General features: G+C 41.2%; 1 protein-coding gene across 2 annotated transcripts in view; it reads right to left on the minus strand.

Moving 5' to 3' along the window:
* The window catches only part of ARG2 (arginase 2), a 37,387-nt gene that overhangs the window by 7,997 nt on the left and 1,822 nt on the right, over positions 1-27,568 (minus strand). For both annotated transcript variants that reach the window (XM_080680082.1, XM_080680083.1), the window contains exon 3: positions 3,750-3,927. In XM_080680082.1, the coding sequence (XP_080536208.1) occupies positions 3,750-3,927 (178 nt within the window). The remainder of the gene's footprint in view (positions 1-3,749; positions 3,928-27,568) is intronic.

The following is a 27,568-nucleotide window of genomic DNA, read 5'->3' on the forward strand; positions in this document are numbered from 1 at the left end:
TGAACTACATGGATTTCTTTCAATAAATACCTGTAACTTTTTTGTTGTTGTTTGTTTTGTTAAACATCCTCACCTCAGGGTCTTTTTTCCATTGATTTTCCAAAGAGAGTAGAAGGGAAGGAGGGAGAAAGAGAGAGATTGGTTGCCTCCCGCATGTGCCCCAACAGGGGCCAGGGATCAAGTCTGCAACCGAGGTATGTGCCCTTGACCAGAATCAAACCCAAGACCCTTCAGTTCACGGGCCGACGCTCTAACCACTGAAACAAACCGTAACTATTTTCAATCCACGATTGGAAGTCTGGATGCAGAGGGTCAACTATATGCATTGATCTATACCATTTTAGATAAAGGACTTGCGTATCCACTGATTTTGGTATTGGCGGGAGGGCCTTGGAGCCAATCCTTTGCAGATACCAAGGGACAACTTAAGTTTTTGGTGAGTGAAATGTTGTATTTGGATTTTCAACTGTGCAGGGGGTTAGTGCCCTTAACCCCTGAGTTGTTCAAGGGTCACCAGTCTCCAATAATCTTCAAGGCCCTCTGCTTGGCAAACATCACCAATAACAAATATCCTCAGCCAATGCAGCTCATACTTTGTCCTCGGGGCAAAGTCAGGGCCCCAGACTAAGGCAGGATTTGGATGAGACAGAATCTACGGTGCTGAGGTTGAGTGAGTGAGTTAGGGAGAAATGGAAGGCTCTAAACGTTCAAAGCTGACCACTGGTTATCCCCTGCAGTGTGACAGACTGCCCCCAAATCCCTAAAATTTGATCCAAAAAGGGACCTTAAATACTTGCTCAAGAAGGAAATCCAGTTAAAGGATGTGGTCTATATGTAACAACTCATAAATGCCTCTAAGTGAAACCAGGGAGATCTAATTATCACTTTCAAAGAATTAGTTACATTAACTTTTTAAGGGTAAAAGTCAGCCTTATAGCTTTTAAAAATAAGTGATACTTTCTAAAATGAAAAATCAAAGTTAAGTCTTTAACAGAGCAACCCAATTAAAAACCTCTTTTAGAGCACTGAATAAAATACAAGTTTATTTGCATGTTATATACATTAGTATAACATTCAAATATCATTGTTTCTGTTTTTGCCTTTCCTTATCCTTGGTACCTTTTATATTAGCCAACTGTCCTGTCTCAGCTGTAGAAATATAGCAGATGAAATAGTGGTTGGAAAGCTTCCCATCTTCTGTAACTAAAGAATTTGACATAGATGGGAAATGCAGCTTAAGCATCTTAGGAACTAACTGTAGTCATCCTTCTTGGTCAGGATAGCATGTGACAGCATTTTCACCTGCATGCCCCACATAGGGCCTTTTTGAGGAATAGCATGGTCCAGTGCTAAAAGCAGTGGATTAAGTCAGAATGCTGTGTTGTCCCCCCCACCCCCCCGCCAGGAAGAGGTGTATGATCTAGGATAAGTCATCTAATTTCTCTAGACTTCAGTTTCCTTTTCTAAAAGGCAGGGATACTAATCTCAGTCTGTTTAAGTCAGAGTTGGTTTGATGATTAAGTCCATACTGTATGTTGTATATAAAAGGAGCAGTGACCCTAAAAATTCCTATTCCTCGCCCTGGCCGGTGTTGCTCAGTTGTTAGAGGGTCAGAGCATCGGCCTTGTGCACCAAAGGGTCTCAGGTTCCATTCCCAGTCAAGGGTACATACCTGGGTTGCAGGTTCGATCCCGTCCCCCCATCCCTCCCCCACCCCCCATCAGGATGCATGCAGGAGGCAACCAATCGATGTGTCTCTCTCACATTGATGTCCCCTCCTCCTCCCTCCCTCCCTCCCTCCCTAAAAGTCAGTGGAAAAATATCCCCGGGAACAACAAAAAATTTATCTTCCTTTAAAATGTTCAATAGCTATTCGGGTTTTACACTCATCCCTTCCTGTCTAGAATCTTCCAGATAGCCTAGGTTTTAGCACTGAATAGGAAATTGGGAGCAGTGACAGAGCTGCAATATAGGTAGCTATAGACAAAAGAAAAGCCAAGGACTATGATAATCATACTGATAAGCAGTCTACATTGAGAAAATGAGAAGACCGACAATATAAATGAACTTTGAGAGCACTAAGCTAAGAGGCAGGAGACTTACACTCTGGTTGATTTAATTACATCTCATTAGAGAACCTGGGACTACTTTCTTATTCTACCTAAAATTTTACTCATACTGAAGAATCTACCTGCTTTCCAGTTGTAACAAAGATTTAACTTCTTTTAAGTGATCTGAAAAGCTCTCTAAGCATCTTAAGGAAAGTTGCTAAATTGGAACTCAAAAGAAAAGTGAATTGCCTATTGGATTTGAATCCCAGCTCTACTTCCTGGCTCTAGACCTTGGGTAAGTTATCTAACCTCTGACCCTCAGTGTTCCCAGCAGTAAGTCAGATAAAACTATATTTGCTCCACTCATGTCATTACTATGATGATTAACTGAGAATATATATGAAGTGCTTAATACTCCTAGTACTTTAATGCCATTTTTTTCTTTTTAACAAAAACTGTCATTTCTTAGCTCCCCTGTGAAATCTGACTACTCTAGTCCAGACTGATCTCTGAAATTCTGTAGAATTTAATTTCTTTCATGCCATACGTATTTATTTTATCTAGGCCCAATAGGTCACAAGTTTCCCACAATCCCTTGAGAACACATCAGAACAGTGTTCAATACAGTTCATGCTGATTCACTAAGAGAGGAAGAATCTATTGTGTCAGTCACCTAGGGTCAGTTACTGTGGAGACAGAGAATGCATTCATATGACAAGTGGGGAATTTGGAACAAACCTATGAGCAGAAATGCTTAAAAAAAAAAAAAAAAAAAAAAAGAAGACCCAAAAAGTTCAGCCTATCCTTCCAATCCTCCCAATAGCCAAATGAAAGTCATAAGACAGTTTCTTAAGAAAGCTTTCTAAGAGGTAAGCATGAAACACTGGACTGTGTCTAAAAGCTTTGCTTAGTTTACTTTGAACTTGTCCTCCTACTATACAAAAAAAACTACATGTGCCTCCAGCAGCTCATAATCTTCGCCATCAAAATGCTATTATGGCCCTAGCTGGTTTTGCTTAGTGAATAGAGCGTCAGCCTGAGGACTGAAGGGTCTCGGGTTTGATTCCCGGTCAAGGGCATGTACCTTGGTTGTGCACTTGATCCCTAGCTCTGGTCAGGGCATGTGGCCTGGTCAGGGCATGTGCGGGAAGCAACCAGTCAATGTGTCTCTCTAACACTGATGTTTCTCTCTGTCTCTCCTCCTCTCTTCACTCTCTCTAAAAATAAATGGAAAAAAATATCCTTGGGTGAGGATTAACAAATAAATAAAAATAAATAAATGCTTATTTTAAAAAATGCTGTTATGCATTGTTGACTTTAAAAGTCAGCCAGATTTTCCCCCAGGAAAATGGGTTTCTTCAGGAACAACAGAATTGTAACCCCGAACATGTATCCATGGCGGGCCACATGCAAATTTACTAAAACAAAGGAGAGGGAATTATTTTATAGAGGGGGAAAGAAGTTGAAAGGGCTGTTACAAAGAGTTCCTGCTGCTGTACTTCAAGATCAACTGACAGGGCATGACAGCTTTTATTTCTGGCCTCTCTATTTCATATGAGTTTCTGATTATTAATTTTTTTCCCATCATACCCTGAAAATTCTGAAGGATAGTTTACTCAGGAAACTGAGACAAGCTCATTGATTAGCCCAAAGCACCATGCAATGTAGCCCCACCACCACCACTGGCTCCCAACTTACCTGTGGTCTCCTCCCACTGTGACACAGCTGTAGCCACCTGATACTGCTCTGCTAACTACCTCAGCCAGTTCCTGGTTGGCGAGGCCCACCGAGCGAGGATTTGCTATCAGGTTGTTGTACAGATCATCTTTGGGGACTGGAGTGAAACTCAAATCTCCAAAGTCCTTTAGGTGGCAGCCTAGAAACAAGTGGAGATGATAAGATTAATTGGAAATGGTATTCCAACTCTTACTGGCCTGGGCCACAAATAACTTGTGACCAAGACAACCTCATTTTGTCTCAGTAAAATTCAAAACGTAACATGACTGTCAGGATGACCTCCTAGCAATCCTGTGGGGTAGATTCTATCAGGAACACCATTTTGCAAATAAAGAAGAGGTTTTGGAAAGTGAAGCCCAGAAATGTTAACTGACATTAACCATCACGAAATTTGGAGCAATTAAACCTCTATTCCAGAGTTATAGCATGGAAGTAAAATACCAACAGGATTTAAAGTTAATTTAGGACAAAACTACACATACAGAAATTTTCATGTTATAAACTAGGTCTCAAGGTCACACAGCTGCTAAATGCCAGAATCAGGAACAAATCCAGGCCATCTGCCCCCAAAGTTTGTATTCTTGACTATGTAGTTGTCTCCCGGAGTCCCACTTAAAAAATATATATATATTGATTTCAGAGAGGAAGGGAGAGGGAGAGAGAGAGAGACAAATATCAATGATGTGAACCATGGATCAGCTGTCTCCTGCACACCCCCTACTGTGGATCAAACCTGGGACCTTTCAGTTGGCAGGCTGATGCTCTATCCACTGAGCCAAACCAGCTAGGGCCCAAAGAATCCCTCTTGATTGCACCACTTTAAGAACTAGACAGTCCTCTCTGAAGAACCAACAAGGCAGTGGACATGGAGCTGGAGCAGAAGCAAACCTTCCGTGGTGTGCACCTTGACCAGCTGCTGGACATGGCCTCCTAGCAGCTATCACCGTGACACCACTGCATAGAGGCAGCAGAGGCTGAAGCAGCATTTGAAGCCCCTGTACAAAGCCAACCAGGAGAGAGAAGCCAAGGTGAACACACCTGTGGGACAGGATCATCCTGCAGGAGACAGTGGACAGCGTGGTGGGTGTCTCCATTGGCAAGACCTTCACCCAGGTGGGAATCAAGCCCAAGATAATTGGCACTACATGGGCCAGTTCTCCATTGCCTACAAAGCCCATGAAGCAAGGCTGGCCCCCCACTCCTGCTTCATTTCCCTCAAGTAGCTTGTTCAGCCAATGAAGACACTGACTACTCTTTAAAAAAATAAACAAAAAAAGAACTAGTGATATATTCTGACAATAAGCTGTAACTTTTCCTCACTAAGGTTTCACATATTTCAAAGAACTGGGATACCAGTCACTACACATTAATTTTTATCTTTGGTGTAAATACTAGTCTTTCCATCTTAGCCATGTTTAGGATGAGGACTAAATAATCTAACTCTATCAGGAAGAAATCTGAATTACCAGAGAACAGAACATTACCATACATTGTATCCTTAAGGTCCTGCTTAAACTGAAGTACACGTATGTTGGGGGAGGAGGAGAAGTGGTCACAGGATAGACATCTTTTGTCTTTTTTAAAATATATTTTTATTGATTTCAGAGAGGAAGGGAGAGGCAGAGAGAGATAGAAACATCAGATGAGAGAGCATCATTGATCAGCTGCTTCCTGCACATCCCCTACTGGGGATCGAGCCCACAACCCGGGAATGTGCCCTGACCAGGAATCAAACCATGATCTCCTGGTTCCTAGGTTGATGCTCAACCACTTAGCCACACTGGCTTGGCAGGATAGACATCTTAATATTTGCAGAAATTTGTGTTAAAGATTTGGATTAAGACCAAGGGATCACTACTAAAAGGGATACTGGAAGCAAAACAGAAAACCTTATCCTATTTTCAATTACAGGTATAATGCACCTTCAGCTAGAATTCTATATGTGTCTTTTGGTCACTGAATTTTAAAAAATAATTTTTTAAAAGGCCTAGAACTAGAGATGATCTGGGCAACTAAATAGAAGAAAGGGGGAAGCTGTTGAAATAGGAGAAGAAAAATACGATAACAGACCAAAGACATTGGGAACATAGAGAAAAAAGACCAAATAAAACATCTTTAAAAATCAAGGGGAAAAAGCCATGCATAAAGTCATTATGCACTTTACTAAATCTCAAAATATGCAGGACACTTTAGATTTAAGAGAAATGAAGCTTTAACTTTCAAATCAATATCAGATCTTGCCATTGTTGACAACACAGTCTTGAGACGGGCAGATTTTGAATGGCAGTACCTACACTTGGATGCTTCTACTTCCACATCCATGTTTATCTCAGCACCTCCTTAAACCACATCAAGCATTTAGGTTCGTACTAGGTTTAAGGTATCAGGGCATGTCTGGTGTTTTATATGGGTTGTATAATCTAATTAATAATGTTCATATTAAATAATTTTTGAAAACTACTTTTAACTCATTTAATCCTTACATGACCAAGAAGTAGCACATGAAAATTAAAGCGATCAACCTGGTGGATAAGTGACAGAACTTGAGGAGCATTCAAGTCCAATCATGGAATCTAGGATGTAGACTTAGAGAAGTGTGACAGCAAACAGTACTTGACTATTATTTACTTATCAGAAGCTGTGGAAAACTTTAAAAGGAACCTAAAGAGAATTTGGTGGTCTTCTAACAACACTTCAAGAAAGAGAGACTGAATTTCCTAAAAGGATTTTGGTCATTAAATATGTAACTGTGGAGTGGATCACTAGATTAACTCACAGGCTGGATGGTCAGTTCTTCATGATTATGCAACTCCATTTTCTCTGATTGCTTGTTCAGGGAACAGGCCTCTGGTTATTTACTTAGTTTCCCAGTTGCCCTCATATAAGCAAGAGGGCTTCCTGACAGTGGATCCTGGAAGGCTGTTGCTCACCATAATTACGCTTACGCATTTGGGGTTATACATCATGGTTAGCATGAATCTCTGGGTCTGAGAGCCTGCTAAGCTCTGCACATATCAAGAGTTCCGCCCTGGCCGGTTTGGCTCAGTGGATAGAGCATCGGCCTGCGGTCTCAAGGGTCCCGGGTTCGATTCCGGTCAAGGGCATGTACCTTGGTTTTGGGCACATCCCCAGTAGGGGGCGTGCAGGAGGCAGCTGATTGATGTTTCTTTCTCATCAATGTTTCTAACTCTCTATCCTCCCTTCCTCTCTGTAAAAAAATCAATAAAAATATATTTTTTTAAAAAAGAGTTCTGTTCATGGATGGTCAGACCCCCTGAAGGGATTAATGTCTTGAGAGGCCCTATCTGAGTGGCCTACCCTATATGACTCCCAACTCTGCTCTTTCATTTCCACAATAAGTTTCAGGAAAGAACTAGGGAAAATGAGTGCTAAAGGAGTGAAAGGAAATTCAGTGACAACCGGGGTGGTCAAGGAATGACTCCTACAACAAGTAAAGTTAGTACCAGCACTATTTTGCTAACTTTCGTTGTTTTCTTTCTTACAAAAAATAGAAATTTTTTGTAAAATTGATAAGTGCCTAAGGGTGACAGTCCCCTATCCTACTCCCTAGGCTTGACTACTCTATCCTGGCAGACCTTTTTGCACAAACATAATCTGTACTATTATTTTATTTTGTGTACTATTCTTTTAAATAAGTTTGTTAGAGTAGGCCAAACTGCTGTAATGAACCCTCCCCAAAATAATGGCTCAAACACAGTAAATTGGTTTCTTGTTCATTTAACATCCAGGTAGATATTATAGGTCAGCAGGAACCTTTCCTTCACGCAGTGATTCAGAGACCAGGCTTCTTTCACTTATGGTTCTGCCATGCCTAGGGTCCCAGGTTCAAGGCAGTGGGAGAGGAAGAAAACATTGAGAAGGCACACCTCTACGTTTAAAGGCCCTGCTCTAGAAGTGACACATCACTCCTGCTCACATGACATTATACAGCAAGTGCAGGTCTAAGCTATGTCCAAAAGATTATGAGAATGGATTTTGGCAGATAGCAAAATGAGTTCTTTTAAATTCTATTGCCATACCTTTTTGTTTTTAAAATATTTTTATTTATTTTTTTGGAGAGATAGGAAGGGAGAGGGAGACAGAGAGACATCAATGTAAGAGAGAAACATCAATCAGCTGCCTCCAGCACACCCCCTACCACACCTCCTCCTGGGGTTAAAGCCCGCAACCCAGGCATGTGCCTTGACAGGGAATTGAACCAGCAACCTTTCAGTGCATGGGATGATGCCCAACCAACTGAGCCACACCTGCCTGGGCAGCTGCCATAATCTTTAATAACTAAGAACTCAAATACTAAAGCTTATGTTATGGATCCTAACTATGGTAATCCTAACTTCTAATCATTAAAGAGCTGAATCAGTGAATATACTATGCCATCCTGCTATAGCCTCCTAGGAGCTTTATCCTCTAACACCTACTATTACATAGCATTGTAGCACCCAAAGGACTAGTGGAGTAGAGCAAAGCATTGGTTTCTAAAGATGAACAGGGCCTGAAAGAACTGTACATTCCAGGTTTGGAAAACAGTTAAGCAATTTAATAGAAATGAGAAGTTTGCATATTGGAGCAATGCAATATGAGGTTGTAGAGAACATGATTTGCAACCCACAGGCCAGAGTTTCTGAGAAGTGGGGAGGCTGATGGGAGGTTATTTTTTGTAAGAGCTCGATGAACTGAGTAATAATGAAGCTATGACTTTGTCAGAGTGCTGTGGCAAATCTAGTTCAAAAGACACAAGAAATGTTCTAATTTTCTTTTTTAATCCTCACCCAATGATATTTTTCCCATTGATTTTTAGCAAGAGTGGAAGGGAGAGGGAGAGATAGAGAGAAACACTGATATGAGAGAGACACATCGATTGGTTGCCTCTCGCATGCCCCGGACCAGAGCCGGGAGCCTGCAACTGAATTGAATTCGGGACCCTTCAGTCACAGGCTGATGCCTTATCCACTGAAGCCAGGGCTCTACTCATTAATTTTTAAAGAATCTTAGAGTGATAATGAAAAGAGAAAATATTATAAATATGGAAGGAAAGTCTGCCTGTCATGCTTGAGGGAGCTGTCTCTTTCTTAAACTTTTTTTTTGCACTTCAGGTCAACTCATCTGCAAATCTAGAGCAGATGAGACATAATGTTTTGTTGTTAATCCTCACCCGAGTATAGACAGACAGACAGACATCGATGAGAGAGAGACATCAACTGGTTGCTTCCCGCATGTGCCTCAACTAGGGCTGGGGATCGAACCCATGAACCTTTGATGTGTGGGCTGACGCTCTAATCACTGGACAAAACCTACCATGGCAAGACAATGTTTTGTTGTTGTTTTTTAAAGACATAATGTTTTATTACTGCTCTTTCCTGTCTTATGAGAAGTCACTGTAGGACAGAATGAACCTGAAACTGCAAGGAAGCTCATATGACAAACAGATTTGGAACCAACTTGAAAGGGCTCTGCTGTTTGACATGCAGTGGGGACAAGCAAAGCTCTGCATAGTCTGACAGCCTCAGTGCTTCTCTCCCAGTGCTGGTAATAAAAAATACACCGAATACTATTAAGATCTTTTAGGCCCAGGTGTCACCTTTGGCCCTGATAAACATCTCCAGGCTCCACTGGAGTGAAACGAGAACACAAGTGCATCAACAGAATGATGCAACCATCTGGTAGGGAAGAAATCAAAACAGCCCTACCTGACCTTAGCAGTGTCTGCAGACAGCACTTCTATTTAGGGTCCTGATCACTAGTGAATCCCTGCAAGAAGCCAGGGACAGGAAAGAAGAAAAAGGAGGATAAGTATCTGCCTCCACACACCACACTATGCTAGCTGCTTTACAGATAGCTGCTAATCTTCACACCCTCATGGGTTTCACATACTTCAGACGGAGAAATTCAGCAGTTAAATAGCTCCAACTGTTTAGAGCGAGCCTGAAGCACCCTTTGGTTGGAGACTCATAGAAGACAATGCTACAAGTGAGCAGGCACTTGTCAATAGCATAGAGGTAACTCCATTTTCCCTACTGCTGCCTTCACTCATGGGGAGCTCCAGCTGCTCCCAAGGCTCCCAGCAAGTCGAGAGGGATGGGCTGACACAGGATAATCCACCGAGCCCCAGGTAGTCCATGGCAGAATAGCGGATTTGAAGGAAAGCTCAGGGCCCATCAGTGTGCAGTTTTTTTTGTTTGTTTGTTTTGTTTTTTCAGACTGTGCCTGAAATAGAATAGAGTGTTTATGACTTGTCAGGAATAACAAATCAGTAAAACCTGGAGAAAAACAAAAATGCTGAGATCTCACTTGGTGCTGAGAGACTACTAATCCTAATGGCTTTTAAAATTACAAACTTAAACACTCTGTAAGACAGATCTAGCTCCATGCAAAGGGAATTCTAGTATTTTAAAGGACTGCTCCTGCTAATTCTTAGAACCCCAAAGCTGTGCCTGGAAAACCAGTTTATTGAAAACAAAGCTGCAGTGTTACTGGAGGTGGTCTAGGAAAGGAGTGCCACAGGCCATTCAGTCCATTTGAAGTAAGCAAAATCGCTCTTATCCCTAAAATCTGATTTGGATAAGAACTTTTGAAAAAACTGTTATTTAAGGTAAACTCATTTGGTTTCCACCAATAAAATGAAGAAGTCTGAATTTTACTTAGTTCATGTAACTCCCTAAGGCTGTACAGTCTCATGAAGTAATGTGCTGGGGTATCTAAAAATCAGTTCGTTGCCCAGCCCGTGTGGCTCAGTGGTTGAGCACTTACCTATGAATGAGGTGGCTACAGTTTAATTCCCCAGTCAGGGCACATGCCTGGGTTGTGGGCTCAATCCCCACTGGGGGATGTGCAGGAGGCAGCCAATGATTCTCATCAACGATCTCTCTCTCTCTCTCTCTCTCTTCCTCTCTAAAATCAATAAAAATATATTTTATATATGTATTTTTTAATATATATATATCAGCTCTTTGCTTCCTCAGACCCAGTCTCTAAAATGTTTGGTAAGTTTAGGAAAGAGGTCATATCATGCAAGCACATATATTTGTTCTAGTTCACTCCTTCATAGTTCCTGAAAAGACTCTAACCAGCACTCTCAACATCCCCTTCCTCCCCACTCTGCTCTCCTGTTGTCTCTGCAACAGCTAGGTGTTGTCAGACACAGAGAACACCACCGTGGCAGGGAGAGTGGTACTGAGAGCTCCAATGACAAACAGATTTGGAACCAACTTGAAAGGGCTCTCATGTTTGCCTTGCAAAAAAAGCAAAGCTCTGCATAGACTGACAGCCTCATTGCTTCTCTCCTAGTGCTGGTAATAAAAATACACAGAATACTATTAAGACCTTTTAGACCCAGATGTCACTTTTGGCCTTGATAAGAAGGTGACCCCGGGCATCCTGGCCAGTGATTTCGGACATGTCCATTTAACATATACCACAGTTAAGATCAGCTGATACAAACATGGTGTTAATAAACACAGTGGGTCCAGTGCCACACAAGATGCAAAGGAAAAATTCCTGACCCGTAACCTCTTAGAAGAGTCAAGATGTCCAACCAAGTACAGTTTCTAAGCTTGTCCTACCTCACGGACAAGGCTTGCTTAACGCAAAAATAAACCTTGTTATAGTTGTTACAAGGATTAAATAAGAAAAAGCCCATAAATGCCAAGAATTACATATCAGTTTAACTGGGTGAGGCATCTTTGTGGTTTTTCTCCTGCAGGTTTTTCTTCCCTTCTAGGTTCTTTGGCTGGTTAAATCAACTCCCCCAGACAACTGGAGAAGGGGGTAGGTAATTGGGGCTTCAAAGGGAAAGAAGACAATTCACAGGAAGATAGGAAGACCCAACTTTTGGTAAACAAATGTTTGCCATACTAAGCAGAAATAGAGGACCTTGGACTTTGAACAAACAGGACCTCCCTCCAGCTTGCCACACCTAGCCCATACTCTTTGCAGTTATCTCTGGCGATAACTCTCTTCCTGGACCAGGCCTTCTATCTAAATTCATTTGGGTTGTTAAAGGGAAAGTGAAAAGCTCTTGCTGAGTCTTCTGGGCCTTGATTGACTTCAGCTGAAAGTAATCCACATGCCAAAGAGGCAATTTTGGGGAGGCTTATTCTGAACCCCTTCACTCTCACCCGACCCTTTTTCTTTCCCTTGAAACGGATGGTGTAACCTAAGACTTCCCAAAACATGTTTGTAATATGGCTGTCATTTTTAAAGATAGACTTTTTGTTTTCTAATTCTTACCCAATACAGGTCCACTGATTTCTTATTGAAATGGTTCCTAAAGAGTCCAGCTCTCACACACAACTTGATTTTTTCTACATTCCCTTTAAAAGAATATAAAGGCAAGGCCGAAATAGGGGCTTAGTAATTAGTCTGACCGAAAGTAACATTACAGCCCAACGGGCTCAGTGGTTGAGCATCGACCTATGAACCAGGAGGTCATGGTTCGATTCCCAGTCAGGGCACATGCCTGGGTTGAGGGCTAGATCCCTAGTGTGGAGCATGCAGGAGGCAGGTGATCAATGATTCTCTCTCATCATTGACATTTCTATCTCTCCCTCTCCCTTCCTCTCTGAAATCAATAAAAATATATGTATTTTTAAAAGTAACATTACAGACATGACCATAAATTCTAACTGGGCAGGTCATGGTGAGTAGTCAGGCACAGGACTATAAAAGGTTTATCTTTGCCTTAAGTAAGCCCTGTCCATTGTTCTTGTGCAACTCGGTTTACACACTTTTGAAATGACAATAATCGTCTTTTCCAGACCTTTCTGTAACCACCCCTGAGGGAGCATATATAATCTTAACTATCATGTACCTCTATTTCTTCCACTTTATGTAATCTTCCTTACATCCCTCATTAATCTCAAATGTATAAAAGAAATTGCCAAACTGTCATTCTCCAGAACATCTGAGATCTAGCATGTCACCAGTTTGACTCAAATAAACCCTTACAAACAATTTCTACAGGTTTGGACATCTCTGACATTGAAATTTACTTGGAGCAGAGAGCAGGATTCTAAAGAAGCCTTCGCAGGATCACCCTGTGGACCCAGACCTGGTGCTTGGTACAACATGGGCCCCTTGTGCCCCACCAGCTCCCTGCTTTGCATGGGGTGAACTTGGGTGAGTTTTCTCTTGGAATTCCAACTTTAAGTGGCAGGCCCTAACTTTATTTGAGCAGTTCTTATAAAATCCTCGAGGTAGATATGGGTTGAGATAACCCAGGGAAAGGAAAAAAAAAAAATGGGTGACTGCTTTTAATTTTGGCTTTGCTTACTGCAAGTCTGAATGAAATCATTGCTGGTTAAATGAGAGACTGAACTCTCTTTAGCTCTGAAGGAGAAAAGACACTTGCTCCCCCAACCCAAATCTTGGGTATTCTTAGATGACTAAGGATCTTTGTGAGGTTGCCTGAGGAAAAATGTCCTCTAGAGCAGTGGTCGCCAACCTTTCAGACCTTATGGACCACCGGTTGACTACCACTGCTCTGGAGTGTGAAATAGTCTTATGGGATATCTACCATATCATCCAGAGACCTGCATGTAAAGGCTGGTTTTCCCTCGAACTTTGTTCAGACTCTACAGATCTCAAAGGAAATGAAAATTAATGTGGGAAATTGGCAAGCCTAACCCAGTCAGCCTCCCATTAATACTCCTGCAGGAAGATTGCGGAAATGAGGATCCTTTGCTACTTCTAATCTTTGCACGCACAATTAGAAAAAGCCAGCTATAAAAACTGGCAGAATGAATGGAAAGCATATTTAATTAGTCTCTCAAAGATTCAAAAAGAGAATTTAAATAAATGGATCAACCTATGATATTGTTTAGGTGGCAAACCAATTCTTTTAAGGTATTAAAAACAGCTGTCCTTACTTTAAAAGGGAAAGAACATTTGAAACTTGCCTGACTTGTCAAGGACAGATACAAACTGTGTCTTTTTTGTTGTTTTCTTTTTGTTTTGTTTGTTTTTTTGTAAGTTTTCTTATCCCAACTGCCAAAACAAAATTTGGATCCAAATTTTTATAAACTAGTATGTTTTTCCTTAAGGCTCAGGTCTCTGTTTATGTCTATGTGTGTCTATGTATGTATGTTGTAAATGTGAGATAATTTTTCTACCTCTGGGTGGTATAGTTAAAATTAATTTAATAAATTAAAATTAACTGGTTTGAAGGCAAGTGGTTGTAAGGATTAGGTATTCTAAAATTCTCAGAAATATAAAAACTAACTCAAATGCTTTTCAAGTTCATGTGATCTAAAGTTAATGCTTTAAAAGTTAGTTTAAATTTGTTGGTTTAAGTAGAACAGACATATCTTTTGAGTTATTGATATTAAATTATTTTTAACCAGGTTTTACAAAAATAAGTCCATGTTAATAATTAATGTTGACATCTATGAAATATGTTCCAGGGGGTTATAAAGTGGCCAAGTTAAAGAATGCTAATTGCTTCTTAGTTTTCATTAGAAATTGAGATTTTTAAGGGTTAAAATATCAATATATGTAGGAATAACTTTGTGGTGTCTAGAAGGGCCCTTGGAACACCACAAAAGATTTGTGTGTGTGTTTTTTGTGTGTGCTTTTTAAAATATATTTTTATTGATTTCAGAGAGGAAGGGGGAGAGAGAGAGAGAGAAACATTAATGATTAGAGAGAATCATGGATCGGCTGCCTCCTGCACGCTTCACACAGGGGATCGGGCCTGCAACCCGGGCATGTGCCCTTGACTAGAATCGAACCCAGGACCCTTCAGACAGCAGGCTGACACTCTATCCACTAAGCCAAACCAGCTAGGGCAATTTGTGTGTGTGTTTTTTAATGTTAAATTGCATGGGAAGCATTGTAATAAGTGATACAAAAAAAACTTCTAGGATATATAGTATGGGTAAACAATGGTTGTAAATTAAACAAATAGTTGGGGTTTGGGAAACCCAAAACAGCTACTTAGTTCTTCTGGGCTCCCTGGCAAACCCCATTTTTTGGTTTTCACATTCCTTCTTACATCACAGTGCATTTCAGCTGGACGTAAGTTAGCTGAAGGTACTTATGAGCTGACATTATTGAAAAGAGACATCTTACATTATTGCCAGATTTGATAAAGTCACTTTAAGAGAGTGCCAAATAGGTAGCTGCTTCCTTTCACAGACAGCTCCCAGGAGACAAAAACTTGAGAGATCACTGACTGCCACTTGGAGATTCTGTTTATTGGAAAGGAGATCAAATAAAATACATTCTCCAACCTCATTGTAAGGGACCATATCAGGTGCCTAACTGTGAATGAATATCTACCCCTGACTCTGACACTCACCTCCACCTACAACAGGCACTAAAGACTCTTCAAGGACAAGAAGCCACCGACACCAGAGGTGGACAGCTATCCCAAACATCAACAAGGCCTGTAAACCTACAGATGGATGTTGAACTCAGAAACCAATTGTTTGATTATCTTACCGGTCTGCTAATAATAGCAGTTATAATAATAGTTATACACGACTTGTTCTTTGAGCTTTTCTATATATTCCAATTGTTAATGATTAATAACGTTTAATTCTCCTTTTATGGCTTATGTAAATGTTATACTAGATGCAAAATACAGAAAAATGAGAAAGGTGACAAAACCCAGATCATAATAGTTCTCAGGATAGAAATGATCTAGAGTGTTTGTGCAATGAAAGCCATGAGACATGACTGCCTTCCATACACATGTCCTTCTCTTTGGGGAAAATCTGACAAGATGATTTCAATAGTGAGATTTCCTAGGAATGAGCCTTCCTATCACTGTAAGACCACACTATCTAAAAGGTTGGTCATCGATGCATCCTTTGGATTGATTTATGACCAAAAGGGGGAATTGTAGATGAAAAAGGGATTCTGTAGTAAGTATGATCAGTTGCTAGGGTGATCTGATCATAAATTCTTAGCTGGCAAGATCATGGTGGGTAGTCACACCCCAAGCCTATACAATTTTTATCTTTGCTTTAAGCAAATCCTGTCCATTGTTCTTGAGCATCTTAAAATGACAGAAGTCTTTTCCAAGCTTCCTTCCCACCCTCAAGGGAGAATATCTTGTTAACTATTCTGCAATCCAATCATAGAGACACCCTCACTCACACACCCCACCTAGCTTTCTCCCACCTTCATGTCATCTTTCTTACATTCCCCCCTTAGTTCCAAATGTATAAAAGCAACTGCAAAATTGTCATTCTCAAGAGCATTTGAAATCTTGCTTCTCAGCAACTGTCATCAGTTTGGCTCAAATAAAACAAACAAAAATCTACAGGTATGGAGACAGCCAATTAAATCTCGGGAGACCCTAAGCCCTAACAACAATGCCACACCCTGCTGTGACTCAGTTCTTAAGTCACACAGAAAAATGTTTTCTACTTCCCTTCCTATTCAGTGGTTCTGGCCTCTTGGGGTGAGGGAGGGAGCCAGGGAGATTCTGTCTCTCTTCAAATCTGAGCATTGCCATACCTATTCTATTAACACACACTACCAAGAGTTTGGTCATTAATAGGAAGCAAATTTCTTAAACCAACCACAGTAAGTCCTTAGGTTCCGGGCCTCTGAATTGTGTTATTTTGGATATTGAAGGAATAATGCAACAGCTGTCTAAATAACTAGAGGTCAGCCTTACCTGAAGCAGTCGTAATTAGCTACTCAGGTCCTGGTTCAAAAACAAGTATGTTTCAAAAAGGAAGCAAAAACTGTCCATTATCATCTACTAACATTTAGCTTGAAGAATTTAATCAACTGGTAAGAGTTAAACAACTTGATATTTGAGAGTTATTCTTTGAGTCATACATTCTTAAAAATCTAGAAAACCAAATGGCTTCTAGGAGCAAATCATTTTAAGGAAACAGTGACCTGGGAAAATCCCATGGGTCACATGTGAATGAAATGTGAACGAAAGCGCGGCTCTAAATCTGACAGGTCTAGTGACTGAAAGTAGCCTCACGGGGTGATCTGAGCATATATTACTATCTGGGCAGGTCATGGTGGATAGCCACGCCCCAAACATATAACTTCTTTAGTATATCTATTCCTTAAGCAAACTCTGTCCATTGTTTCTGTGCTTCTAGGATAACACACCTTCAAAATGCCAGAGTAATCCTTTTTTTTTTAGACCCCCTTGCAGGCATGACCACCCTCAAGAAAGCACATAATCGTAACTATCCTGTAATAATAAAAGCCTAATATGCTAAGTGTCCGACCATTTGTTCCACTGTTTGACCAGTCGCTATGATGCGCACTGACCACCAGGGGGCAGATTCTCCAACCGGTAGGTTAGCTTGCTGCTGGGGTCCGGCTGATGGAGACTGGGTGAGATGGCCCAGACACGCCCTGGAGGCCTCCCTGGCCCGCCAACCTCCTGCAGTCCCTCCCCAGCCCTGATTGTGCACCAGGCCTCTAGCCCTGTAATAAGAAACTGCAGCCTGGCTGGTATGGCTGGCTGAGCATGGACCCATAAGCCAGGTCCTGTCGGGTGGCGCACATGCCTGGGTTGTGGGCTTGATCACCAGTAGGGGTGTGTGCAGCAGGCAGCCAATTGATGTTCCTCTCTCATCAAAATGTTTCTATGTCTCTATCCTAGGCAGTACTTAATGTTTCAATCTTTCTATTCTAGGCAATATTTAATGGCTGATAACATCATTTCTGGTGGAAGTGTATACTGCTATCTATGAAGCAGAATTGCCGGGGGTGGGGGGAATTGAACCTAAATCTGACCAAGGATCTAGATCCAAATACAATTTACAGGAAATACAGAGGACAAATGAACAAGTCATAAGTTGACATGAGGATGCGATCTGCAAAATCCAAACTGAGAGAGTCTGCAGACACATGACCTAGTTTCTTCTAGAAATAAACTGCAAGGAAGAAGGAAATAACAGAGGAGGGACCTATAAAGGACTTAAGAGATAGCAATCAATATGGAACTTATTTGGATCCCAACTCATATTGTAAAAATAAACATTAAAAATGTAAGTTAATGGGGTAGTGTGAACATTAAAAGGTGTAAGGGCAGATACAAATTGAACAGACTTTACTTGTCCCTATTGAAATTAGACCTTCTCCCCGCGCCCTCCCCCCCACTTTGTTTCAAAATTTCTCTTTCTGTCCTTTTCAAATGTATGTAAATCTTTATAATGACTAAATGAGCCCATGCCAGTCTCACAACCCAAGAAGGTTTCCTTAAAGATCTGGGAACCATCTTTTTGAAATGCAAACATCTAGCCCTCTTTTCCCAGTTCCTATCCTATATAATAAAGAACTAATATGCTAATTAGACTGGATGGTGGAATGACCTTCCGGAAAGACCAGTGGGCAGAGGGTGGAGCCACGAGGCAGCTAGGGCTGCGAGGGGCCGAGGCAGCCAGGGCTGTGAAGGACTACCCTTGCACAAATTTCGTGCATCAGGCCTCTCGGGGGAGAATAATAGGCTAACTTCTGTGGGCACAAAATGTAAGAATTCCTTAAAACTTATCCACAATACCTTTACCACACCTAAAAGGTGGTGGGTGCCTTGCTCCAATTTGCAAAACTGCCTCCCCTGTTAAGATGAAAAGTCTGTTTACCCTTCAGATAAATGGAATCAACTAACACAGGTGGCCACTCCAATTTCCTTAAGTTAGGATGCCCTATATGTGACAAAAGGTACTATCAAGTTCTCTTACTGGAGGACCAGTTATCATTTATCTTGAAAACATCTAATGTCTTGCACCTTCTTGGCTATATAAATGAGTGGATTTCTTTATCTTGGTAATCTTTTAGCAGATTGCCTGATTTAATGCTTATTCAATATAAACTGTTTTCTTTCTCTACTTCTTGAAGGGGTTTTCTCAATTGGGAGATTTTTTAAAAATTATATTTTCCGCCCTAGCTGTTTTGGCTCAGTGGATAGAGCACTGGCCTGCAGACTGAAGGGTCCCAGGTTCAATTCTGGCCAAGGGCACATGCCTGGGGTTGCAGGCTCGATCCCCATTAGGGGGGTGTGCAGGAAGCAGCCGATCAATGATTCTCTCTCTATGATGTTTCTATCTATCTCTCCCTCTCCCTTCCACTCTGAAATCAATAAAAATATATTTTAAAAAATTATATTTCCCCAACACTGGGTATTTGATATTAACTTATTTTAGGCGAGGTAAAGGTATTGTGGATAAGTTTTAAAGAATTCTTGTATTTTGAAGATAATGAAATATTTGCAGATGAAACAATATGATGTTTGTGATTTGCTTCAAAAGGTAAGGTGGTAGAGTGAAAAACAGTCCTATGTACTGATGATTGATGTTGGGAGATATATGTATTAAATTCATGATGCTACCATCTCTACTATTGTTATGTTTGAACACTTCCATAATAAAAAGAGAAGATACATGGAAGCCAGCTGGTGTACAGGTATGGAGCTGGATGGGGAAACACGTGTTGGAGACAAAGCTTTGGACATCAGCATACAGGTGATAGGAAAGCCATGGAAATGGACAGTGTTAGCCAGCACAGCATAAAACAAGAGGATCAAGGACAGAACCCTGAGGAACACCAACATGTAAGGGTTAGGAAGCAGATCTGGCAAAGGAACCTGAAGAGTTAAAACCAGAAGAGAGTGGTGTCAGTTTCAATAAGGAAATAAGGTGAATGGAATGTAGCTGGTCTCCAACCTCAGCAAAACCAGTTCCATTGCAATGATAGTCTGGGACACCAGATTATAGCAAGTTGAAGTGTGAAAGGGCAGTGGGGAAGCCAGGATGGCAGCTCTGAAGCGAACAAAACCGTATAACAGCTAGAAGGCTACATATGGCCAAGGGCGGCGGGGCGGGGTGGGGGGGGGGGAGGGCAGGTAGATAAGATTAATTATCGCAGGGACAGGTGAATGGAGAGAAGTTGAGAAACGAGGGGAGAGAAGGGATAACAGCAGGAACAAGGACCCTCAGAACACAGGAGGGTAAGGGATCTAGAGCACAGGGAGATGATTGCTAAGCAATGCTTGTGCAGTATCTATTCTTCCCTTCTTCTGCAGAGACAGGAGTTTTATTTGGGAGCATGACTTTTTGAAGAGAGATTAAATTCACCACCACCTTCTGTAACTGGGTGTGGCCATGTGACCCATTAGGGTCAACAGGATAAGAAGTGTCCTGCAGCAACTTCTTGGGAACATTCCTTAAGGGAAAGCACAGGTTCCCCCTTTGCTTGCTTCATCGTTCATTCTTCCATCCTGCTGCCAGGACTGAGGCCATAGCCATCTTGGACCATTAGACCCAGGCCTGCTGCTAAGAATCTAGGTCTGAACTTCCAGGAACAGAGCTGCTAAACCAGCTCCGGACTTCTCTCTAAACCCTCTTCACTGGAGAGTGAAATGAACTATTTTTCTTAAACCTCTATTTTGGACTTCTATTATCATGTGCAATTGCACCTACCACCTCAAGTGAACTTCCTTGTTCTTCATACATTTATATTCTAATTTACTTTTAAATGTTCCTTTTTAAATTTTAAATTATGGTAAAATACACATAAAATAACTATCTTAAACTATTTTTAAGTGGTATTAAGCACATTCATCATTGTCCTGTGAGTATCAACACCATCTATCTCCAGAACTCTTTTCATCTTGCAAAACTGAAATTTTGTACCCATTAAACAGTATCTCTCCATTCCCTCTCTCGCTAGTCCTGGCAACAACCATTCTACTTTCTGTCTCTATGAATTTGACTATTCTAGGTACCTCATAAATAGACTCATCCAACATGTATTTGTCTTTTTGAGAGTGGTATATTTAGCACAATGTTTTCAAAGTTCACCTATTCTATAGCACATATCAGAATTTCCTTCCCTTTTAAGACTGAATAATATTCCATTGTATGTATTAACCACATTTCGCTCATCCATTCATCATCAATAGACACGTGGGTTGCATCCACCCTTTGGCTATTACGGATAAGCTAGTATGAACATGGGTGTACAAATATCACTTCGAGACGTTACTTTCAACGTTTGGATATATGCTCAGAGTGAAACTGCTGGATCATACTTTGAGAACCACCATACTGTTTTCCATAGTGCCTATATCATTTTACATAGGACACAGGGGTTCCAATATCTCGAGATTCTTACCAACACATGTGTTTTTTTTACACTAGCTATCCTAATGGACATCATTAACTTGCTTTTAACAGATTAAGAATGACATAATAGCACGAGCCTAGTACATTGTCTAGAACATGGTAAATGTTAGATATGGAACAACTTTGAAATAAATGATGTAAGTTAAACCATTTGCTGCTCATATAAGCAGGAAATATATAGTTATATTGAAATTTAATAACAGATTTGCCTATATTCAGGCACATCTTTGGTGATGGAGGCCTTTGCTAAGGCATGAGCAAATTACCAATTCCAGAAGAGCTTCATCACACTCCAAACAGAAACCAGTACCCATGAACAGTCACGCCCCATCCTCTTCTCCCCCCAGCACTTGGGGACCACTAATCTATTTTCTGTTTCTATGGATTTGCCTATTTTTGGACATTTCATATAATGGAATCATATAATATAAGGTATCTTTAAATACACAATATTTTTCTTTAAAAAATGTTTTTTATTGATTTTAGAGAGAGAGGAAGGGAGGAGAGAAAAATCAATCGGTTGCCTCTTGCACGCCCCCTACTGGGGATTGAGCCCACAACCCAGGCCTGTGCCCTGACAGAGAATTGAACTATGACCTCCTGGTTCATTGGTCAACACACAACCATTGAGCCACACCAGCCAGGCACTGTGTAGCCTCTGTGTCTGCCTTCTTTCACTTAGTATAATGCTTTTTTAAGGTTCACACATTGTATGGCTGTATCACAATTTTTTTAAAACAAATCTCCCACAAAAAAATCCAGATTTCTGGCTTTCTTGGAAAACCAAAAATAAAACAATAGAAGCCCCGCCCCTGCCCACATGGGATCCACTGGCTAGAGCCCAGCGATAGCTTCTTCCTTGGACACTCTAGGCACCTTTCTACCCCAGGGTCTTTGCACTTACTGTTTCCTCTGCCTGAAATGCTTTTCTCCCAAATATGCACATGGCTCCTTTCCTCGCCTCAGGGATCTGTTCACATGACACCTTCTCAGTATGGCCTCCCGATCTACATATACAATGCTTCCCCTGTCCCCATATTTACTCATTAGCTCTCGTTATTATCTGAGATACTATTTGTTTTACTTTTGTCTGTTTCAAACCATCCCCCAGAGTTCTAGAACAGGAATTTCTGTTTTGTTCACTGTTGTATTCTCAGCACCTAGAACTTAGTAGTGCTCAAGTTGTTGAATATATAGATTAGTGAATGAATGAACATGTTATAGTTTTTAGTGACTAAAAGCTGCTCCTAAGAAAAATAAACCTGAAAAGGATGTTTACACAGTTTTGATGCATACTTTATATTAACTCACATTTTTAGTTCAATGAGTTTTGGCATATATGCTGTCCTGTAATCACCACCACACTTAAGATATAAAACATCTTCTCTACTAATAAAAGCCTACGTGGTCATCATGCCTCCCGCCATGATGCCCTCACACCGCAATGAGTGATCACCAGGAGGCTGTGTGCACAGTGGGCGTGTGTGGGTGGGCGGGGCTGCGTGAGCTGTGAGGCACACATGGGTGGACGGGGACTTGACGCTGCGTCCCGCTGGGACTTGACCAGGAGGTGCATCGGGAGTGGATGGCGGCTGCCGCTGCCCAGGGCTGGCCCGAGGTTCAGGCAAGCCATAGTTGGTGGCTGCCGCTGTGAGGGCCTGAGACTCAGGCAATGAGGGCTGGGCCAAGGCTCAGGCAAGCTGCAGTGCCTGCGAGGGCTGAGGCTCAGGCCAATCACCTTCCCCTGATTGGCCGGTTGCCTCCCCCAGAAGGAGGCCAGAATGCGGCTTAGGCCCGCGGGACATCCCCTGAGGGCTCCTGGACTGTGAGAGGGGGCAGGCCCAGCTGAGGGACCCCGCCAGTGCACGAATTTTCGTGCACCGGGCCTCTAGTTTAAAATAATTCACAGTCACACATTATGGTAGGTCTGTTTACTACAGGTAGGCCTGGAACTTGGAGATATCTTTAATTAAAACTGTAGGCTACTGTTTTCAAAAGTCATATTAAGGAACATGATGGTTCAAAAATCAAAGCACCAAGAGAACAGAGAGTTGTTAAAATCCAAAGGGACTAAAATATAGTCCTAAATTAAAGGACAAAGAAACTGTAACCTAATGAGTTATATTAACTTTCAAGAACAGTGTGTAAAGTACTAGGGAAAAAGCAAGCAAAAGAACAAGAATTTATTAACAGAGACCTTGGAAGATTCCAGTCCAAATTTTTTTTTAATTGATGTTTTTGTTTGTTTAGAGAAAGAGAGAGATAACGATTTGTTGCTCCACTTATTTATGCGTTCATTGGTTGATTCTTGTATGTGCCCTAAGTGGGGATAGAACCTGAAACCTTGGTGAATCAGGACAATGCTCTAACCAACTGATCAACCAGGCAAGTCTCAAAATTTTGTTTCTCATTGGAATTTGTAAACTGTTTTATCATCAATCAGGATCTTTAAGCTTCAGGCAACAGCTGGCTAATTCCAGCAGAAAATCAATCTGTTTAATTATTATAATTCCTAGAATTTTTACTTAGGGCCCTAGAGGGCCCTAATCTGGTTTAAAGGCCACATTGCCCAGAAATAATGGCCCCATCCGTCACATTGCAGGATGGTACAGTGAAGATGCTGCTGGTGCCTCCACTACCAGGGAAAGGCAGCTTGCATGGACAGAAGCTACGGACCAATTGCTGCCATCATTGCCCATCACAAAATGAATTATTTGCTGCCCCTTCTCCTTGAAATTCGAATCAAAGTTTAGGATAGGTGCTTCTGGTGGTGGAGCCTCAGTCAAGTGCCCACAACCCTAGGTGCAGTGAAAACAAGGTGGAAAGAGGGTGGAAATAAGTCTAAGATGTAGGTGAAGGTCAAATTATGGAGGACCTATCCTATTGGTTGTTAAGTGTGGAACACATACCATTAGTGATCAAAGGACAAATACCAAAATGTAAAACCATTAAAAGGAAAATATATTAGAAAGATGTATTTAGCACAGCCTGAGATTTCATTGTTTATTGGAAGGGCAAGTTATATTTTAAAGTAGGAAGCTTTAGACCCAATTAAAAAAATAAAAACCAAAGTAAATATGACAAATTAGATGGTATATGACTCTAAATTTTCTCCAATATAAATATTTTGGAGGAGTGCATGACCGGACTCTGCAGACAGAGATCTGGAAGTGTGCCTAGGCAAGAATTCTTACCTTTGCCTGCTCATTTTAGAGGTCCCAGGATCTTTCTACTGCAGGCACTTCAGCATAAGCAGTGCCCAGCTGGTGAGGTATCCTATTCATGATGCCAACTGTGGGGGCAGAAGAAACTTCCTCTGCCTTCTAGGTTCTTTTTGTCATACACTCCTTCAAAAAATTTGAAGAAGAGGGATACTTCCCAATTTTGTGAGGCCAACATTATGCTGACACCAAAACCAGGCAAGGATAACACACAAAAAAAGAAAATTACAGGCCAATATCTGATGAACATAGATGCAGAAATCTTCAACAAAATACTAGCAAATCGAATACAACAATACATTGAAAAGATAAGTGGGGTTCACGATTAAGTGGGGTTCATTCCAGGGATGCAAGGATGACTCAAGATAAGCAAATCAATTAATGTAATACACACGTTAACAAAATAAAAGATAAAAAGTCATATGGTCTCATCAATAGATATAGGAAAAGCATTTGCCAAGATACAACACCCACTTATAATTAAAACACTCAATACAATGGGTATAGAAGGAAAGTACCTGAGCATAATAAAGGCCGTATATGACAAACCCTCAGCTAACATACTCAATAGTGAAAAACTGAAAGCTTTTCCTCAAAGACCAGGAATAAGATAAGAATGCCCACTTGTGCCACTGTTATTCAACAGAGAACTGGGAAGTCCTAGCCAGCGCAATGAGGCAAGAGAAAGAAATAAAAGGCATCCACATTGGGAATGAAGAAGTAAAACTGTCACTATTTTCACATGACCTGATTCTATTAGAGAAAACCCTAAAGACTCCACCCAAAAGACAATAAAAATTGCAAGATACAAAATCAATATACAAAAATCTTCGGGGTTCCTATATACTAACAATGAAATATCAGAAAAAGAAATGGAAAAAAAATCCTATTTGCAACTGCAACAAAAAAGGGTAAACTAGGAACAAAGGAAGTGAAGGATCTAGTCACTGAAAACTGTAAGACACTGTTGAAAGCAATTGAAGAAGACACAAAGAAATGGACATATATCTCCTGTTCATGAATTGGGAGAATTAACATAGTTAAAATGGAACAGAAAGAACAAATGTCCCAAATTGGGACAAGTAAATGGGAATAGCTGTCCCAAATAGGTCAGGATAGCTCCCAAACGACTTCCTGAACTCCAGGACTCTTGGCCTGGTCACAGTGGCACATTAGATAATTGTGCCAGAGGCTGTCACCTCTTTTAAGTACCACAGGGAGGTCAAATTACCATAACTATAATGAGGGAGACCTTAAACTATTAACCTTATTTCCCCCCATACTCATTCTACTTCTGAAGAAAAAGGGACAAATGACCATGGCTGGCAGCGCTAACCAGAATCAGGAGCAGAGGCACTCCACCTGAGCCTTGCCAGAGCCATGGCCTCTTTCATTTCTCCTCTCAGGTTCTCTTTATATATTCAAAGTCAGTGGTTACTTGAGAGAGGACCCACTGAGTGTGCCTACTGAGCCCCACACCAGGTCAAATACGTTCATTCCAGAAAACAGGAAGTTTAACAATTGCCATGGCAACATTGATAGCCCACGACATCAGAGCAGAAGGCAAACAACAAAGAGATTTGTGAGAGTTAACCTTTCCGTGGGTCTTCTCTCCCTTGAAACTTATCCATATTGCTTATTTGCAAGTGCTCAAAGAACTTAAATTTTTTTGGTACTATTTCTGAATAGAGCTTTGGAACTTCTCTGTACTTTACTCTAACATGTTCCTGGAGATTAGCCCAACCCCAGGCTGGAAATCTGCTGAGTGCCACAATCTTATTAATATGCAGTGAGATTCTATTTCTGACCGCTCACCAGCAGTCTGGCTACCAATTGGGCTACCAATCAGCTACAAGGTAAGAATATAAATAAAACTAAAAATATTTTTTTTTTTTAATGAAAGGGTAAACCAAATAAATTGAAGCTTCACCATCACTTTAGGTTGAGAGTTTACAGAGGAAGCATTACGGTATTTAAGGGAGAACAGCTGCCCCAGGGTGGAGTGGAAAAATACCATGAGCTGGGACAGGAAAGGAGGTCTGCAAGGCTGAGGAGGAGAGGCTGCTGCAAATGTGCCCCTCCCCCTGGTTCAGCAGCCTCCGCTGAATACTGTCTCCTGTGTGAGGCTGAAAAGGATTCTTGTCAAGAGTTTCAAGGCAGAATCCAGCAATAAGCAGGCAATTTGAGCAATGCCAGGCCCAGTTTATCAGATGGGCTGCACAGGTTTATCCAGTATTAAAAAACAGTGATTGCCAGAGATTGCTTTTTTAAAAGGCAGAATGTGTATAGCTGATATAAAGGGACAGTATCCTCATTTATAAGCGGGAATAAAAACCTCCTTCATTAAGTAATGTGTGACACATTAACACTAAATCTTACCAATTTATCTTTCATCTTTGGTGGTGAACTTGGAGAGTAAATAAAATGATTAAGAAAGAGACCCTGTTGCCCTAGCCTAGCCGGTTTGGCTCAGTGGATAGAGTGTTGGCCTGCAGACTGACAAGTGCTGGGTTGCGGGCTCCATCCCCAGTGTGGGGTGTGCAGGAGGCAGCCGATCGATGATTTTCTCTCATCATTGATGTTTCTGTCTCTCTCTCCCCCTCCCTTTCTCTCTGAAATCAATAAAATATATTTAAAAGAAAAGAAAAAAGACCCTATTGCCCAGCCAGCATGGCTCAGTGGTTGAGAGTTGACCTATGAACCAGGAGGTCACGATTTGATTCCTGGTCAGACACATGCTCACCTAGATTCTGTATTACTAGCTCCAGGATCTATAGCTTCCTGCTGCCATGCCTTTTGCACTTACAGCTCCAGAAAAGATATATGAATGGTTCTAATATGAATGGAGAAAATGGCTCCTAACATCCACTAGAAACACTTGGGTTGGCTATAAGGAAGAACCTTCATACTATAAAGGTAATGGAATTTGATGTCCTGTTACTAAAAAAAGGGTTCTCCATTACTACATAAATGGCATTTATTGCTAGGTCCCACTGACTTCTGCTCCTGTAAATTCTGAGTACCATACAATTACAAAAACGCAACGTTACTTTTGAGTACCTGGGTGTTCGTGAAAAGTACTTGTTTGGGTCCTACCTCAGTGCCAATAAACCGGACTCTGCCACGGAGTGGCGTAGGAATCAGTATTTTTAAAAATAGCCCAAGTGATTTTCATAATCAGGAAAGTTTGGAAAACACCGATCTAAGGCTCTGCTGATAGTAATATAAAGCTATTAATCCTTGGGAAGAAATGAATGATTCAAAGAGGGAAACTAGCTAGACTGGTGAGTCATAAGCACCTCATGAGTGAGTTAGGAAAGTCGGAATTTTAGGGGGAAAGATCGACTGTACAGTTAGAGTTGGAGCTAGCATGCTTAGCACCACTTTGCAGTCATTAGCAGCTTGTTCCAGGCCCTGCCTCTCTACCTCCTTGCCT

This window comes from Plecotus auritus (genome assembly GCF_963455305.1).
Source record: "Plecotus auritus genome assembly, chromosome: 1".
NCBI lineage: Eukaryota > Metazoa > Chordata > Mammalia > Chiroptera > Vespertilionidae > Plecotus > Plecotus auritus.